At 37.2% G+C, this 20,466-nt stretch overlaps 1 protein-coding gene across 1 annotated transcript in view; it reads right to left on the minus strand.

The window, feature by feature from the left end:
- Nucleotides 1-7,525: 7,525 nt before the first annotated feature.
- LOC145993848 (protein takeout-like) overlaps nt 7,526-20,466 on the minus strand; it is a 33,452-nt gene continuing 20,511 nt past the window's right edge. The window contains exons 2-6 of the mRNA XM_083129702.1: nt 20,205-20,297; nt 19,012-19,159; nt 17,140-17,273; nt 11,963-12,112; nt 7,526-8,488 (exon numbers count right to left, since the gene is read on the minus strand). Of these exons, the coding sequence (XP_082985828.1) occupies nt 8,337-8,488; nt 11,963-12,112; nt 17,140-17,273; nt 19,012-19,159; nt 20,205-20,297 (677 nt within the window). The 3' untranslated portion in view covers nt 7,526-8,336. The remainder of the gene's footprint in view (nt 8,489-11,962; nt 12,113-17,139; nt 17,274-19,011; nt 19,160-20,204; nt 20,298-20,466) is intronic.

The raw sequence follows: 20,466 nt of genomic DNA on the forward strand, positions 1-20,466 counted from the left end.
GGAAGTCAAGGATTATATTGTAATCATACTACTTCGAATGACAGTGGCAGTAGGATTATGCAAGATTTATTACTACTTATGACGTAACATTCATAAAATATCACCAGGAACTTTACTTTTCGTCAACGGATCTAACAACCTTTTTTCTATATTTAATAAATATTCACTTCTTTATCTATTTGACATTAATTTCCTTGCCGACCAGCTTTTTTTGTACACATTTTGCCGACCTTAAGTGCACGTAAGCTAGATAATGAATACGTGCTGTCATGTCACTATTCTTATATCTTCCTTTTACCTATTCATGTACTAAAAACATATTAATTAATTTGAATATTTTAATTAATTTAATATAATAATTATTTTTGTTTAAGCATTATTTTTATTATTATTTTGAGACACTTTGTTCTGTTGTCTGATTCTATTGAAATCAAATGGTGTAACCACCACTCCCGGGTCACGCTCGGAACCGAAGCGAGGAATTTCCAGCCAGAAGTCTGCAGGTTATCTTAAAGGTTGCCGCCGACTGAGACGCCGCAAACGCGTCTGTTGCCGCGTCCCATTGGGCGCTAAGCTTCACTCACCCAGGGTTTCCATTAGGAAACCACTGATGTGAACCTGGATTAGACCCAGACCCTCTTATGCAGGAACACCGATGGAACACCCATAATGACCTCACAGGGAATGGAACGGGGTAACCCACGTGGAAGTTTCAAGTCCTAACTACTGAACCACCGCGGTTCCTTCTTCAATAATTAACGTATACGAAATTCACAGCAAAGCCTTTCACAGTACACAAAAATAGCAGAATATAAGAGGCAAAAACTTTTCAAGGTTTTTTAGAATGCTATGAAAACACGGACCATTGTTGCTTGCAGCAACAAAGTTTGATGTAAATATTAGAAGTTTCTTTTGGAACAAATAGCAGGTTAACAGGACTATTATTTATTCATTCATGAAGCGTTTCGCCGCAACTTTGGAAGTCGAACTATTGTTTGTAAATAGCTTATATTTACGGCTGTTCTTGTTCTTCAATGGCATTTCGTTTCAGGATAAGTTTTTCATAACTTTCAGACAAGTGGCTGAGTTTCACGTTGATACATGAAAGATCCTCTTTCCTTACCATTACTTCTTTGACCCTGCTCCAGTCTACTTTGATTTCCTATTCGTATTGTCGTCTAGATAGAACACGCATTTTTTGTGCCGATAGTTTGTAGTTAAGGAAGTCTTCTACTTCCAAGTTGTGAACAACGTATGGGTTTGATCGCCGAGCTAATCGCAATATAGGTATTAATTGGGAAGGAATAAAAATGTCTCCTGCAATTGAGATTGCTCTTGAAATAACAGTGTGTGCAGAATCCCCTTCATTCTGCCCTTGATTTGGCTCGAAGAAGTGTAACATTATTTAGTTCAAATTTTTGGAGCACTTCAATTCGTAAAAAAGCAAGCATCGAATTCTCCACGTGATTGAATGGGAGGACAGTTGCCTCTCGTAAGCGAACGGAAATACCTATCATGCTGCCATTTGCAATTAGCTTTGCTTGAACAGCCCAGCTTTAATCCCACCTTACCCACCCTATTGACAATAGTTAACCGCAAAACTCCATATACTTGAACCTATTTTCTAATGGAAGACCCACCCGCCGTTCTCCAACCCTCCAATACCCACCCTATCAGCCAATTGTTATAAGTGTATTACCTAAACAATGGACTCTGTCCCACCCTTATCCCAGACCTCAATCCCTCCGCTCCCTGCTCCATAAGGTACATTAATACCTTAACTTCTACAGAAGAATAAGCGGTATATGTCGATATTTTTAACCCTCCTGCCCACCACTCAAATTGTCGTAGCCAATGAGAAAGACCGGCCACGAAGGCTACGTCATTAAGTGACGCTGACGTCATGAAGTGAGTCCCAAGGAGAATGGTATCTCAGATGCAAAAGTTATTATACGCTGTTATTATTATATTTTTCTTGAGAAATATTGGAATTTTCCGGCTCCTCCCCTCCCCACGAATCATAGATACACTCACTGTGCATAAATTGCATATAGTCCGAATCTATGGTTCATTCCGCGTATATCGGTATTTGATTCGTCTGTCTAGGGCAATTAGCCTCCGATCTACAGTCATCTAAATTAAACTCTGCATTTTGCTAAAAATCGGCCCGGGACTTACCTGCAAAATGGGCTCGGCAATCAAAAGGTTAAATGTGAGGCCCTCATCGAGTAGTATACACAGGTAGGTTGCCTTTGAATTCTGAGGGATATAATTTCCTGTCATTCGGAGGTTTAGTGCATCATATTTCCTCTTTTTTTGTGAATAATACAGAGTCCCTACCAGTGACCTACTTATATGTAGCTATTTTCCTTCCGTTGACCTTTAACATTTGTTGCCAATACAAACTTATTCCTTGGTAACATTATCATTGTTAATTAATTCCTCAGTTATAAAGTTACGTTCATTATTTCCTTCTAATTGTTTGGTATAATTGTTCTGGCGCATCCCCAAATTGTCTCAGTACTTAAATATGCTCAATAAAATTATTTCATAAATTAGCATATTAAAAATAGATTTAATTATTTAGAAAGTAGAATATAACTTTTATTAAAAAAAAAATCTCTAAGATTAACTAGTTTCATAATAATTTCATTTTGTTGCTTGTGTTCCAAAAATTCAATATCTGAGGTTACAATAGACTACTAAATACGTACGTTAAGCTCGTTAAGTGGCCGAGTTTAGATCTAGTTACTGAAGATCCCGGGTTCAAATTTAGGTCTGGACAAGGGTGTCCTTTGTGCCCTATTAATTCGCATTAATTGTCATTATTAGCCAAGAGAGGCAGAAATAATACGTATCACAAAAACATTCTGTACTGGTAGAAAAACTCTCTAGTCCTTAATAATGGTCACTAGTTCTTAAATTACATCGTACAGTACGATTTTCCGATAACGTAAATAGGTGCATTCTGCACTCTTGTCTCCTGAATCTGTGGAGCAAGGCCACACATAAGGGTAGATAAGAGGAGAAAGCGAGCAGGCGGAGCTTGGCAGTGTGTGCTGCTGCAAACGACTGGTAGCTGCAGCCGCATTTCACCCTCCATCACTTACTTTACTCCTGCGCGTCCATTGGTCGAGCCCTCTCGATTCTACTTTCAGAGGACCTTCTTTCGTCTGCTTGCTCCAGAGATCCCCGGGACACAAGGACGTATTTAGGGGATCCAGGGGGTCAGGACCCCTCCTCCCGAAAGACCTACTAATTACAAAAATTAAATAATGAAATAATATAATAATTAAAATAAAAAAATGAAAATATACTTGCTCTTTAATCGATGTTTGTTTTTCCCCGCTAAAGTTATTGGAAGTCAAGGATTATATTGTAATCATACTACTTCGAATGACAGTGGCAGTAGGATTATGCAAGATTTATTACTACTTATGACGTAACATTCATAAAATATCACCAGGAACTTTACTTTTCGTCAACGGATCTAACAACCTTTTTTCTATATTTAATAAATATTCACTTCTTTATCTATTTGACATTAATTTCCTTGCCGACCAGCTTTTTTTGTACACATTTTGCCGACCTTAAGTGCACGTAAGCTAGATAATGAATACGTGCTGTCATGTCACTATTCTTATATCTTCCTTTTACCTATTCATGTACTAAAACATATTAATTAATTTGAATATTTTAATTAATTTAATATAATAATTATTTTTGTTTAAGCATTATTTTTATTATTATTTTGAGACACTTTGTTCTGTTGTCTGATTCTATTGAAATCAAATGGTGTAACCACCACTCCCGGGTCACGCTCGGAACCGAAGCGAGGAATTTCCAGCCAGAAGTCTGCAGGTTATCTTAAAGGTTGCCGCCGACTGAGACGCCGCAAACGCGTCTGTTGCCGCGTCCCATTGGGCGCTAAGCTTCACTCACCCAGGGTTTCCATTAGGAAACCACTGATGTGAACCTGGATTAGACCCAGACCCTCTTATGCAGGAACACCGATGGAACACCCATAATGACCTCACAGGGAATGGAACGGGGTAACCCACGTGGAAGTTTCAAGTCCTAACTACTGAACCACCGCGGTTCCTTCTTCAATAATTAACGTATACGAAATTCACAGCAAAGCCTTTCACAGTACACAAAAATAGCAGAATATAAGAGGCAAAAACTTTTCAAGGTTTTTTAGAATGCTATGAAAACACGGACCATTGTTGCTTGCAGCAACAAAGTTTGATGTAAATATTAGAAGTTTCTTTTGGAACAAATAGCAGGTTAACAGGACTATTATTTATTCATTCATGAAGCGTTTCGCCGCAACTTTGGAAGTCGAACTATTGTTTGTAAATAGCTTATATTTACGGCTGTTCTTGTTCTTCAATGGCATTTCGTTTCAGGATAAGTTTTTCATAACTTTCAGACAAGTGGCTGAGTTTCACGTTGATACATGAAAGATCCTCTTTCCTTACCATTACTTCTTTGACCCTGCTCCAGTCTACTTTGATTTCCTATTCGTATTGTCGTCTAGATAGAACACGCATTTTTTGTGCCGATAGTTTGTAGTTAAGGAAGTCTTCTACTTCCAAGTTGTGAACAACGTATGGGTTTGATCGCCGAGCTAATCGCAATATAGGTATTAATTGGGAAGGAATAAAAATGTCTCCTGCAATTGAGATTGCTCTTGAAATAACAGTGTGTGCAGAATCCCCTTCATTCTGCCCTTGATTTGGCTCGAAGAAGTGTAACATTATTTAGTTCAAATTTTTGGAGCACTTCAATTCGTAAAAAAGCAAGCATCGAATTCTCCACGTGATTGAATGGGAGGACAGTTGCCTCTCGTAAGCGAATGGAAATACCTATCATGCTGCCATTTGCAATTAGCTTTGCTTGAACAGCCCAGCTTTAATCCCACCTTACCCACCCTATTGACAATAGTTAACCGCAAAACTCCATATACTTGAACCTATTTTCTAATGGAAGACCCACCCGCCGTTCTCCAACCCTCCAATACCCACCCTATCAGCCAATTGTTATAAGTGTATTACCTAAACAATGGACTCTGTCCCACCCTTATCCCAGACCTCAATCCCTCCGCTCCCTGCTCCATAAGGTACATTAATACCTTAACTTCTACAGAAGAATAAGCGGTATATGTCGATATTTTTAACCCTCCTGCCCACCACTCAAATTGTCGTAGCCAATGAGAAAGACCGGCCACGAAGGCTACGTCATTAAGTGACGCTGACGTCATGAAGTGAGTCCCAAGGAGGAAGGGATCTCAGATGCAAAAGATATTATACGCTGTTATTATTATATTTTTCTTGAGAAATATTGGAATTTTCCGGCTCCTCCCCTCCCCACGAATCATAGATGCACTCACTGTGCATAAATTGCATATAGTCCGAATCTATGGTTCATTCCGCGTATATCGGTATTTGATTCGTCTGTCTAGGGCAATTAGCCTCCGATCTACAGTCATCTAAATTAAACTCTGCATTTTGCTAAAAATCGGCCCGGGACTTACCTGCAAAATGGGCTCGGCAATCAAAAGGTTAAATGTGAGGCCCTCATCGAGTAGTATACACAGGTAGGTTGCCTTTGAATTCTGAGGGATATAATTTCCTGTCATTCGGAGGTTTAGTGCATCATATTTCCTCTTTTTTGTGAATAATACAGAGTCCCTACCAGTGACCTGCTTATATGTAGCTATTTTCCTTCCGTTGACCTTTAACATTTGTTGCCAATACAAACTTATTCCTTGGTAACATTATCATTGTTAATTAATTCCTCAGTTATAAAGTTACGTTCATTATTTCCTTCTAATTGTTTGGTATAATTGTTCTGGCGCATCCCCAAATTGTCTCAGTACTTAAATATGCTCAATAAAGTTATTTCATAAATTAGTATATTAACAATAGATTTAATTATCTAGAAAGCAGAATATAACTTTTTTTTTAAAAAAAATCTCTAAGTTTAACTAGTTTCATAATAATTTCATTTTGTTGCTTGTTCAATATCTGAGGTTACAATAGACTACTAAATACGTACGTTAAGCTCGTTAAGTGGTAGAATTTAGATCCCGGGTTCAAATTTAGGTCTGGACAAGGGTGTCCTTTTGTGCCTTATTAATTCTCATTAATTTTCACGATTAGGCAAAAGAGGCAGAAAATCCACGATATATATATATATATATATGTTCGATCCCCGGCCGGTTCAAATCCGGGAACTTTTCTAACGGTGGAAGCGGCGCCGGCGCACACCCAGCGTCGAATAACATGGGTACCTGGGGGAAACCCTGGGGGGTAAAGGCGGTCAGGGGCGTGATGCTGATCACATCACCCCCATTCACGACCGGATCAAGAAAGTGTGGAGCGTTACCCCCACACCCCCTATACGCCTTCAAGGCGTGGTGCTATGCACAGGGGAACACTTTTTTTACTTTAATACAGAATTCACTGAGAATTTTCGGTGCAACCAACGTGTGCTTGATTTTAGAAACAACACAACAACTATTTGGCGAAATATTCAGTAATTAGAGTTTCTTTTGGTGTTAGCCCTTTGATGCTATTTCTTCGCGACTTACGGTACTCATTGTTGAGGTAACTGTTTTAAATGTCGATTACTCATTGTTAATGTACTCGTAATAATATACTACATTTTTACACCAGTAGTTATATATGGGAAAAAGAGCTAAGCGGTAATCCCAAATAAAAGCAAATAAAATAAATAAATACACTAGTAGTGTCAAGTCCTGTGGAAAATGTCTAGTTACAGATTATTGAAGAAATCGGTAGATACTAAAAAAGTAAGTCGTGGAAATTCATGGTAATAGTCAGGGTTGGAGGATCTGTTTCTACTTGACTTTAAAAATCTATTCTTAAGACGCTTTAAAATGCATACAAAGGTGGCTTAAATTGTTCCTTAAAGAGAAAAATTAAACCAAATCTTTCTGTTCCAATTCTGCAAAACAAAGCTATCAGTTTTAGACACATACACACTGTATCACAGTTTGTAGATGACGTAAAATACTATTTTTATTAAAAACAGTTTGTTTGTCCTGTTTAGTGGATTCAGAAATTCGTACATTTTCTCTTGTTGCTGCCCATATTCCCTGTATATAATACACTCAAACTTTTCTTTTGATATACATATCTGAAACAAGAAAGCGCGTACAATCCTCATGATCATCCTCTTACCACACTTTGTGATTTCTAAGACTTTGGAAAATAATTTAAAGAAAATATCAGTGACGAATCCACTGTTACAAATACCAATTTGCCCAACTTTTTCACATAAGATTAATTGATATATAAAAATATACGCTTTAAAAGATGGTTTGATAAATGAAAAAAATATACTTGGCTACTAAAAAGAAGTAAAATAAATCCTCTGAAGCACACATCCCCCATTTAGAAAATTCTTGGAGATTCCACTGAGATAAAAACCTTATTAACTCAACCGTTTTTGTGGTCGAAAAGCCTACAGGTTATAACATAAAAATGATGACGCACTGTGCTTAACACTAAGATTTTATTGATGGATATAACATCAATCAACTTTTACAATGAATGACATAAAAATCGTCTTTACATTTGTAATTTTTGCGAACGAAAATCATTGTACTACAATTCTGTTGCATAAGAAAGTTATTTCAACTTCAGTTGGCAAAGCATATTTGTACTTGACCTGAACTTATGCTATAGGCGTTATGTAGACGTACATGTAATTACTAAGACGAAACAATTGAGGAGATTTCAAATTTAATGCAATTTCAGCTTAATATATAACGCAATATACTTTCTTTTCTTTTATCTGAACACAAACTTACAAATTTGGCAAATATGTTTACGTTCATACTTACGGTAGAACATGTAAAAACAAAGGCTATGCGCTCTATACAGAAATTAAGTACTGAACCATACAACTTGACGTACAGTAAAAGTTACAATTCTCACAGTATAAATGCTCTTGGTTCTTGGTTTTAAACAGACCACTTCGGCTCTACTCGGATATTTCCGACGAGGGCCTCCTCATTGAGCGGATTGGTTGTCACGTTTTTCAAGGTCAAACATTTCGCTACCTGCTTCACGATTGGCAAACTTCAACATAATGAACCAGGCACGGAATTAGCGAAAATGTCCGAAGAGGTCTGCTTAAAAACTTATACAACGTATAGTTGTTGCTCACTAACTTATGTCTTCCGTTCACTCCATTTGCAACATATGCAATTTTTAAATATTATATAAAAATATATTTTAAAAAGTTCACAGCAATTGCACTCTCTCTTTCTCGCACGCAATCATCATTCATTCGTGTGTCGTCTCTCAGGGTAGAAGGAAGACATCTGAAGGAACATATGTGAGTAGGTTGTTCGCGATGGACATGAACAGGTTGGTGAGCTTCTTCTTCAGCTGAGGCATCATGACGTTCACAATCTCATGCCCGTTTTCTTGGAGGAACAGGTTGGTGGCTTGTACTAGAAGAGAGAAAACATGTATATCATACGTCTGCAATTAACCAAGAGATCAGTAGATATATGCTGGCAATAGAGCCAAAGACTCATAACAACACGTGTAAATTGGGACGGAAATCCTAGCCAACGACAAAGAAAATGAAGTAATTGTGGTGAACGGCTGTGTCAAAAGCCTATTCATAGAACGTAGATTTTTTACTATTTATAGTGTTTTGTCATGTCTAGGGACCTAGATATATTGGTATTTTTTTTCCGAAATTCGTTCTATTTTTCTAATTTTTCGGTCTTTCCAAAATTTACTCCCTTATTTCATCACGGTTTTCTGCCAAATGTACGTAAAAATTATACCTTCATTTTGCTTCGAGTACTAAAAGTACTAAAAGTTATGTTCTTCCGACTGTCCTAGTCTGACTGTATCGGTGCCACAATAATTACAGAATATTAATAAACATCTTGTGGTCTTAATACAACATATTTCAACATGCCATGAAGACATACGGGGGTGGAAATGGAGGCAGGGCTCCACACATTCACAACTTCGACCATTTGTGGAGATGATGCGATCAGTATCACGTTACGGTCTCTTACTCCTCCATCCAGGTAACAATTTTATTGGGTGAACCTCACAAATAGTGCTGGAAATCGAACCCAGGTGTCTCCCGTTGCAGTCAGGCGCCCTACCGACTGAACTATCGCGGCTCTAATACAGTTCAGTAGAATATTAAATTTTGAGACGAAGTGGGTGGCTTACTGGTGAAAGTACAATGATGCAACAATGAACCAATGTTCGGCGAGTTGCCTTTTCAAAGTAACTGGCTTACAGTTACTTGGTTCAAGAGAGGGGGGGGTGTAAGGGGGTGACCTTCCACTTAGTACACCCAAATGTCAACCTCACTTCCACGTTAGTACACCCTGGACTGAAGACTAACGAGGGTCTGGCGACTGGCCCCATGGCCAGTATAATTTTGTTTGTATTGTCTTGTTGTCCTTATGTGTGCCGAGTGCCCGTTTACAGCCTCAACGTTTAACAGAAGTCAGAACATTTTAAGATTTTTAATTATGCAACGTTAGAGTTGTTCTTTGTAATGATAAGGGGCTGGCCCCCGTATAATGTGACGGGAGCAAAATAGCCTAAGTGCTGACGCTCCCACAATTTTAAAATCAAATTCAAATTCAACTTGGTTCAAGAAGTAACCGAATTACAGTTACTGTCTGTTAGAAATTTTTTTGCAATCAAATTACACACACACTGATCATTAATTGTAATAAATAAATATATGAAGACTTACATGTGTTTTATTTAGGTTAAGACTTCATGTATTTATATTATTACAACAAATATAAATGCTGAGACAAGTAGTCAGCCTTGCTTGAATGATTTTAATTCGAAAAATCCAAGATCAACAAAATCCATTCCCTCGACAATGACTTATTTCCAGCTTGCGTACCACGTTCCAAATGAATGGTTGGTACATGACCAAGTCCAACTTCCTTGCCTTAGGAGATTACACGAAAACCTTTCACCTTAACATCCAGAGAAGACACATGGTTGGTAACAGAGTTGCCAAAATGAGCTCTTCCCCCACGTTACAATTGTTGAAGTTAACAACTGATGTTGATAACGTTAGTTCTATTGCAAAAAATAACTCTGTTACAGTTATAGCTACTTACAGTTAGGATTCCTCAGAAACATGGCCGTAGGCAGAAAAAAACATTTCGGAGTGGCGGTTCACTCATAATAGTTCCCAGGGGCGTCGCAAGAAATTTGAATAATAGAAATAATAACAATAATGATTATTAATTAATAATAATAATAATAAAAAAATTCATAATAAATAACTAATTGATTCCGTACGTATTATTATTATTAAAACCCGGAAGTTCAGGAATTTATTTTCGTTAAAATAGGCAGGCAAAAAGGCATTTATAATGTGGGAAATAGGCACTAAAAATGAAAAAAAAGGCAAAATAAACCGAAAAAAAGGCACATTTGGAAGTCGCTTACTTTTATCTATAATTTCTGGCAAAATGTTAAAATCTACATTGGGAAGACCATTTCGATTTTCACCATATTCACGCACGTAACCATGTTACTTAACACTTAATGGCACACTAAATTTCGGTATGCTGACAACTACACGATCCTTTCCCTCCAAAGTGCAGAACTAAACTAAAGATAGAGAACTTGATTTTGGAATCCATGCAAAGGCCTTGGGCATTAGTGCTGTTTCTTGTCAATAACGTCCTGACGCGGACGCTGGACGTGATGACGTAATTGTACAGATGTTCTACAAGAGGTTTTCAGCAGTCAATCATGCACAAGGAAATGTTAACCGAAAGGCAATATCCTAACTCAGCATGAAATACTTTTTTCTCACACTTTTCTCCATCAGCAATGTTGAAACATGCGTGAGTTCAATATTACTTAAATAAGGCGAAAATTATTCACATAATAAAAGGAAGAAAAATAAATGCCAACAACGTTTTTTGGGAGAAAAATAATTTATATAGACACTTTTTTTTAAAAAAAATGGTCCAATTTCATTGAAAAAGGCAAAAAAAGGCATTATAATTAAAAATAGGCAGTGGGGTCCCAAATAGGCAAAATAGAAAAAATGAAACAACATAAAAATCGTATATCCGGAAAATTTTTATCAATATATGCAGTAGATAAAAAGAGGCATTTTGCCAAACTTCCGGGCTCTAATTATTATTATTATTATTATGATTATTATTATTATTATTGCTGTCCTTATACCCTTGAAGAAACTTTTCTACTCTATCCATCAGGAGAGTGAATATGTATCACAACTGTTTTTTCTTACGTTTCACGAGGTATGTACTGAAATGCACACCTATTATATTTTGTTATTACATTTTAGATACCTCAAGAAAAAGCTTAAAAAGTAAGTGAGAGAAATTGTAGTCATACAGATTATGTTGTTTGACCATTCCCATAAAACTTAATTTTTGGAATTTTGAAATCCGTGGAAACCAGTTATTCTTTGTATTAAATAGTAAATAAAACATAATCTGGTGCCTGGAATGTAACCTCAATTTTTCGATCTAACGCCGTTTTTCCTTGGTTATTCTGTTTGGCTGGGCTCAAATTTCAGAATTCAAAATGTTTGATAAATTCTAGCTAGAACATTTCAGAATTGTCTCTGTGTTGTATTTTTGTGAATCTGCGAACAATTTTTTGAAAATGTGTGACAAATTTTAGTTTCTGAACTTCCATTAATCCAACATGCTAGAAGTTTCGGGGGGGGGGGTTTGAACCCTATAACCCCCTCTCTAAATACGGCCGTGCTAAGAAAGTAACTGTTACTTGTAACTAGTTACTTCCTAACATTGCAAATGAACGCTCCTGGGAAAATGAACAACGCTTCGGAACAACAAAGAATAACTTATCGGCAATTCAACAAAAGGCGGTGTCAACGAAATAGCGTCAGTAACAGCGTGTGTAAAAATACTCACTAAGTATCCTGTTATTGTTGAAGATCTTCTTGACGTGCATCTTAATCTTGTTGATTGTCAAATCTAGTTCTAGATGATCGACGTGAAGATACTGTCGGCCATTTCTCATAGAGGAGCTCACTTTTCCGTAAACTATGGACTCTATATCACCTGGAATCAAAAAGTTATTATTCAGTATCATAAATTGAAGTGAATGTTAAACATTCTATCCAGTCACGTAAAGTTCTTTGTTGTTTTGTTGTAAAATCTACTGTATAACTAGATCTCGGATTTTAAGTTTCTAACTATTTTTTTTCCTTTACAGGTATGTAAGAAATAATAAGTTATTTCAGCGTTTCGTTAAAAAACTCAACAACTGATGAAGTTTTATAGTGCCTAAAATAACCTATTTTGCTTGTTAGAACCTATTTTAGGTTTATACGCCTAAATCAAGTCTTTTTTGGTTTTTATATAGTTTTAAAGGTTTTTTACTGGATTTTTTCGCATAGAAGCATTTGCTTTCGAAAAATTCAATGACGAACGTGTTTGAAACGTACTCTCTGTCGATTTCCCTACCTCAAGTCCATTGTGATTTTTCAAAGCTCTAAACAAAGCAAAATGTCTGGTGCCACTGTTACCTGTACATTCCAAAGTGGTCTGATCTGTGTGGTCTTGCTCACTTTCGCGTCACTTCGGTGCTTTGTGGCATTCACGCCTTCCAAACTAACATTTCAGCATTGAAGTTTGTACCACTGACTATGTTTTTGTTGAAAGATTATTTTCAGCATATAAGATGATCCTCTCACACAAAATTGCAGAGTTTGACTGTGGATAACATGAAAAAAGGTTGTTGCCTAACTATACGGCCAAGAGTGGATTTTAATAGCAAATTTCCCATGGCAAATTCTGCCATCGCCGTAGGGTTAGGCAACACACATAACGTTATGCAAGATATTTCAGGATATAGGTGCCACATTTTCATTGCCGGTGACTATACCTAGCAGCATTTTTCAGGAATTTTGAAGTTTTTTTGGAACCTACTTCAGGATTTTTCGAGCCTAACTTAAGGTTTTTAGGATCTATTTTAGAATTTTTAGAACCTATTTTAAGGTTTCTCAAACCTATTTTAGGATTGTTAGAACCTATTTTAAGTACCTAAGAGCACACTTTTTAGAACCTAGAAATCCGAGGTCTATGCATAACGCAGGCTAAGGGAGAACTAGAATATGTACCTTACCTACAAGAACTACTCAAATATTACAATTATGTAAAACACTTACAGTCTGTCCATGGAGGCTGTGGAGCAACGCCGCCGCGCATAACGGCTCTAAAAGGGGAGAAAGCGAGTGGGCGGATCAAAGCAGTGCGCACTGCTGCAAACTGCTGCTAGTTTGCAGCCACGTTTTCCCGTCTCTCGCGTTCATTGGTAGAGCCCTTTTTAGTCACTACTTGCATGGAGGGCTTGCTCCACAGACTCCCGGGACAGAGTATATTTTTTTATTACTAATAACGCGGTACATTACAGATACAACAGGGAAGGAGGCAAGCCTAATCCAGTGGTTAAGATATTCTCAAAATAATAATAAATGATTATCATGGATTACAATGTTGAGAAGTTAGTAGAGACGTAACATTATAGCACTTGATGCAAGGAGAAACATAACGGCAACAATTAGAGAGAACTTACAGAAAAACAGAGATAGAAGTATGAAGAAGTAGGAATAATATACGATGGAGAGTCAAATGCAAACCACTTCCGAAAGCAAGTGTATGATAGACTGTATATAGTTCAAATATATGTAAGGCATCAACTATTATTTACAAAACAACCTCAATGCTGCAACACTGATCACATGAACTTAAAAACGCCATTTTTGTCATTTTTAGATGGCGGCGCCTCCACACACTTGCACCAACGAAGACCGTTGGTTTCTTGCCCTCTGGAGGCCTCAAACTTATCGATATTCTCCCGTAAATGAAAATTCATTATCTCTATTCATTCTTACTACACCAGGAAGTTCACCAACGAAGGAGGAAGTTCGACAATGTCCTCAATTCGCAGGCAGATGGGTGGAAACTCCTTTGCAGTGGCTCAAAAGTGGCTGCACTTACATCCCAAAGATTATTGTTCTTGAAGTACCGGGTGTCCCAGAAGTCTTTCCCTGATTACAAACTTTATTCATCCGCTATATGCAATGTAGAGGTGTGAAAGTGGTGCCAAAATGTTGGAAAACTAACCAAGTTTTTTTGTTTCAGGTTTTAGTAACGTGGCTGTAGTGTAGGAGTGTCAGTGCTCAGGAAACCGGAAATGTTCACAAATCAGGAAAAATCTGTGTCACGAGACCCGGTCACCAATAACAGTGCAGAGGAACTTTCAAACAACTTATGGAAAGATGCCGCCCGAAGTCGAGAGCATTAAGTTGTAGTATGACAAGTTCAAGACCACAGAATCTGTTGCTGATTTACCTAGAAGTGGCCGAACCATCAACCTCAGCGATTTCAAACAACGTAAAACACACAAAGTGCAAATTGTACAGGCTTTGTTGCCTAATGATACCAGGGGACACACTGAGCTTTCTCCTGATTTGTGAACATTTCCGGTTTCCTGGCACTGACACTGCTACACTACAGCCACGTTACTGAAACCTGGAACAAAAAAACTTGGTTAGCTTTCCAACATTTTGGTACCACTTTCACAGCTCTACCTTATATATAGCGGATATGAATAAAGATTGTAATCAGGGAAAGACTTCGGGGACACCCGGTACCTACAAAGGCACTAACTCAAACTTGAAATTACATGAAGAAATCTACTAGATAAGAAGCAAAGATAAATATAGGTTTTAATTTGACTCTCCCTTTTAAAAAGAGAAAGGAAGGAGATACATAGAATAAGGGCAAAGACTGATACAGAGGAAATGCGAGAAGAGAGAAACACATCCGCACGCACACAAGAGGTAGGGTAAACAGACCGAAACAAGATATGGTAGAGAGGAAATGTGAGAAAGAGAGAAAAGCAAAGAGAAGATTTGTACCCTCCCAAAAAAAAATTGGAAGAGAAAGAGAGGGGTGAGAGAATGAAAGTCAAGAAGAGAATTGATACAAGAAATTTGTGAAGATATAGATTGGACAAGAGGAGGATTACTACAAGATAAATTTGAGAGAAGAAACAGACAGACATACGCGCACAGAAGAAAGAGACAGATCCCAGTGAGAAGAAACTTGAAAAGGAATATAAAGATAGGCAGACAGAATGGAGAAGGAATAAATCGACTGAGACAATGAAGAAGATATGTAAAGATTTCATGTGGAAATAGGGTTGGCGGTATTCACAAGCACACAAGGAGACAAGGAGGAAGGGAAGGGAGAAAGAGAAGCATGGTTAGTGACATAACGCAAGCAAACACATGAATAGAGACACAGAAAACGAAGAGAAATTTGAAGATAAAAGGAAGTAAACTACAATAATTTCTGGATTTGTGCGTATATCGTAATGTTCCTCAATGGGATCGAATCTGGGTAGCGTAGCTCATTCATTACTCATCCTTAACAATGGCGTACTCGCTATTCATGGAGAGTTTAATGGGAATATGCAAGAGGTGATAAATACGCTTGTGAATGGCAAAACACAACACGTGAGTTTTACGCCGTCCAAGACTGGACCAGCATAATGATTAGGTATACCTGTCTGTCTGCTAGATGAGAAGTTCTACGGTGAAGAGTTGTACTTGAGACTGTACAACGCGTAGAAAGTCTGACTTGCGACTCACACAATCGTCTGACTGACAATCGTTGCACTCCTTGGCCTGGATGAGAGTCGTGAAACGGACTCCCTGGCAATCGTCTCACAGGCTCGTAAAGCTCACTCACTAATCTGCTGATCTGATCCCTCACCCAACGTTGTTCCACTTATTTATTGCAATCGAATTTGCCTAAGCAAATGCCGAGTCAGTAGCCTGTGGCTTCCTCGATTACACCTGTCTACATGCTTACACCGTTGGTGACCCGATTAGCTTAGGTAATGTCTGACAAGGCATTCCTTAGATATTTCCTGTCGGGGATACAACGGCTGGTGTCTGGGGTTGGAGTTTTTTCATACTGATATTTTCTTATTATTTATGGATTGTTACGATATCTTCATGGTTAAGGGCACGCGGAACAGTTTCCGCGAGGCTTACCCAAGCTCTTCCCTCCGTGGCAATGTTGCCAACTTAGCTCTCGTGGACCCAGATCTGGTTCTTTCGTGCACTCGTTTGGCTGTGAACTGGGGCGCTCACCCTCGTGCCCCACTATGATGCCATCACTGGCTCCGGCCCACATAGACCAACTTTTGCCATGTGTATACGCTTATTGCACGTGACGTAATATTGTTATATCGGCTGCGTCGCCCAATCCCCTCTTACCTCCACAGCTACTTTTTTTTATGGCGCCGTGTTTGACGTGAATGGCATAATATTGTTATCCGGGATTCCTTTATTTTCGATTTCATACGACCATCGTTGGATTATTGAGATGGGTGAGGCCGCCAGATCTAGACGTTGAAAACTTAGAATAAATTGTCTTCACTTTAAAGTTAACGCTAATAGCAGCGCCCCTACCCCTTTGACAAATAACATTACCTTAGGATACACTTCATCCAGCCTTCGTAAATCTAGCTCCTTGAAAATAAGGTTTAACTCCATTTAAGGTGAATTTTAGCTCTATTATGCGCATCAGGTTTGGTAACACTGCCAGGATGGCTGTAGGAGGCAAGGAGAAATGCATTGCTCTTATGGGAGTATTATTTAATTTGTTATCTTTGGAATATCAAACTTCCGATGGCATAGACAAAGGCATCAACGGAAAGAGGGCAGTTTGAAGATGCATTTGACCAGCAGAAAAGTCAAAACTTCCATTTGATTAGCCGTAACTTGATGTGGAAGTTGATTCCCCATAAGGAATACAGGGTCCAGAAAATTCTAATTCATCATGTTTTTCAAAGATCGTGTCTAGCTTAATAATCAACATAAAAAAGAAAAGACGCTTCCACTTGAAACATGGGGAGAAATTCATACTTTTGCATAAGTCGTTTATTTTCTTTTTGTAGCAGTGCCCATTCGGACGATATTGAACTAAATACACAATTGGTGCGAAACTGTAACGCCTTCCCTTAAACACAATAGAGAATTCTTGTCTTTGAGAAGTTACTTTTGCATTACCGAAAGTAGCGTGGAAGGTTCCGTTGCCACTGGCCGGTAGAATGATGAGAACCCCTTTACTTGTGTATCTGGCATTCACTCTCAGTTCAGGCATCCTGATTCGGGCTTCAAACGGACGACGCTTATCACCAAGCCTAGAAAAAGGAATAATTCCATGCATCAATATCCAAGGTTGCTAACTTTTAATTAATTCAATTTATGAAACTCATAATTTGCTCCGAAGCTATAGCCACAAGCACTTATATATTTTGTAACATGTTACGCCGACCTCTGTAGCGGAATGGTAAGCACAGCGTGCTACGACGCCTGGGGTTTCGGGATCAAATCCCGGTCTGGGCATGGTTGTTCTTTGGGAGTGTCCCTTCGTCAATTTCATCATATCACCACTCCTCACAGTCACGATTAGCCAAAATTGGCAGAAGAGCGACGATAAATAACGAAAACCAAATTCCAATCGTAACATTTTAAGAATTTAAGAGTAAAAGCGATATATGCTATTGTAAGTACAATAGCTACGTTCAACAACCCTGATTAACATTTAAATATATTGCAATGAATTTACTTTTAACCAAATAGAAACATGCATGTATGTTATTTTTATCGCACATACCGTCAAAATTCCTTACTTATTATTTCACACCATTACATTTCTTCAATTACTTTGAACTGTTATTTTACTTAACAATGGGGTTAGAAAATGGCGTATTTGTAAAGGAAACAGTACCATTTGTGTGTGGTACCACTGTACTCTGTGACTATTTTTTTATATAACACCCACAACATTATTGTAATGCAATTTTGTCACGGTTACGAAAGTATTGTTACGAGATATAATAGTTGAATATTACGAACTTGTAATTGATTCATGTGCATTTAATTATCAAATTTATAGATTATAATGTTTTTTGTTAACTCAGCTGCAATATTCTCATATAATTGTTATTATAGTACAACTATTATTACTACTGTTTATGCGTACCATGAGTTCATTAACCATACATATAGAAAAAGAGTTGTTTGAAACAACCAAATCTTTGTTTAAATAGGCAAACAAATTGCTCGCAATAATACATTTATTTTAATATTCGTGCATTTTTTCGGGGTTACCAAATAATTTGGTCAGAATCGCCAAGTTTAGTAAAGAATACCAATTTTTTATTAGTCATTAAGAAACTTAACCAAATATGTTTCTTAAAATTCAAACAAATCACTTTTTCTGAGTACTTAAAACAATTTAACTAAGTGAAACCTGATACCGGACGACCATTACTAGAAATTAGTTAACGTAGAAGCAACTGTGAATAAAGTAGAAGAGAAATCAAACGTCGGAGTTAAAGTCCAAGAAACATACGTATATTAGTTTGCTTCGATTTACATATGGTGTAGTGACGATGAAGCAAGTTTTAACAAAATAATAAACAATGAAGAATCCCTCCAGAGCGGTTATAAAATGAAATAAATTGATTGAGAGGGCTTGGTGGGCTACAACCCCAGGCCATCATATGCAAAGGAACATTCACTGGAAGGAAAATTGCTTTGAAAAAAATGAGATCTTTGAAATGTTATAATAATGTAAAAATAAAACTAAGCTTTGACAAAATTTGGCCTAACGCTGCGACGCCAAGGGTCCCGGGTTCGAATCCCGGTCGGGCTTGGTTGTTTGTGAATGTCCATTCATCGATTTCATCATTTCATCACTCATCCCCATCTTCGCAAATTAGCCAAGAGGCACAAAACGCGAAGTAAAATAAACTAAATCAATCAATCAATCAAAATTTGGCCTAAAAGCTATAACTAGAATTGCATATTGCCTCAAATGTTGCTACCCCAGACCTCCGGACCTGGAAAGTATCGTTATGTTCTCACACTTACTTTAGCCTCTGCACTGAGTAGTTGCTGGCTCCGTAGATATCCACCTGTTTTAATGTAATTGTATATCCATTGGCCCCACCGGACAGTGATAGAGACAGTTCATCTATTGTAAACGGCTCGACAGATGGAAGGGCGATATTGTCGATTCCTATAAAAAAAATTAAAGTATTAATAACTGCATTCTTAATTACGTTATACCTTCCATGTCACTCATTTCACTATGAATAAATGAAAAGGGTAAGAATCACATATCATAAGAAATATGAACATTAGAAACCCCATAAATCTTGTTTAAACTCTTATATTTTTTACTCTAATATAATGTATTAATACACTACTCTAATATAATGTATTAATACACTAAAGTGGTTAACAACAGTAAAAATTCTCGTCACATAATTTCGTAAACACCATATTCAATTGGATAATATATGTGTATACATTTAACCATTTTCTTTAACTTTATTTAAATATAAACCAATTACCAAATTGGACGAAATTTTACACAATGTCTCAAATGTAAATTTCGCAAACTCCAGAAAAGCTTGAATATGAAAAAGAGTTGCAATAACACCAAGTTTGTTACTCCTACGAGCGAAATTTCAATCAAGCGAGCAGCTAATATACATTACAATTGCATTATGCAACAGGATAGAATAGTAATTATTATACAAATGTATATATTTAGAACTACAGAAATATCAACCAAAAGACAACGATTTTAAGAATGCACTTCAATTAATTCTACATATTTTGGAATTCTGTTGTCATACAATGAAATTATGGCTATAAACTTCCAATGTCAGTAAGTGTAGACCATATGTAAATAAAAATATCTGGTGTCAGTTTTCTTAACTAAAACTTATTATTAGGTGCATTTTATCCAAAGGAATATAAAATAAAAATATATGCTAATTGTCACAAAATGAATGTCATTATAACTTGCGGCCATATAATTTCATAAACTGAGTCAATAAGAAGTTTTCAAGTATCTATCATAATAATATATACTATTTACATTTCATACAGCCTTGAAAACATCAACTTTATCAATTGTTATACTAAATTCAGGACAATGACAGTAACTAATTACAGGTTCAAGGGCAGCAATTGTAAAACTTTTAATTTGAATGTAATAACTTTTTACGACAATTAATATTGCTACAATATGAATGTAAAATTATACTAAGTACCTGTTGCTAGCCAAGGCGCTAGAAAGTTCAGAGCATTCATATAACATTGTATGACCTTCGGGTCGCTCTGGCTACATTGCTTTACATAGGGAGCTGGAAAATAAGAATGAAGAAAATCATGTATTAATTGTCATAATTATGGTTGAGAATTACTTAGCCTACTATCATCAAATTTTCGATGTGAAGGTATAATGCGTTTTCGATTCTGTAAGTGCTAGTAAAGGTATAATATATAGTGCTAAATGCAAGATTCTTAACTATA

Source organism: Lepisma saccharinum, chromosome 10, assembly GCF_977018435.1.
Source record: "Lepisma saccharinum chromosome 10, izLepSacc3.1, whole genome shotgun sequence".
Lineage (NCBI taxonomy): Eukaryota > Metazoa > Arthropoda > Insecta > Zygentoma > Lepismatidae > Lepisma > Lepisma saccharinum.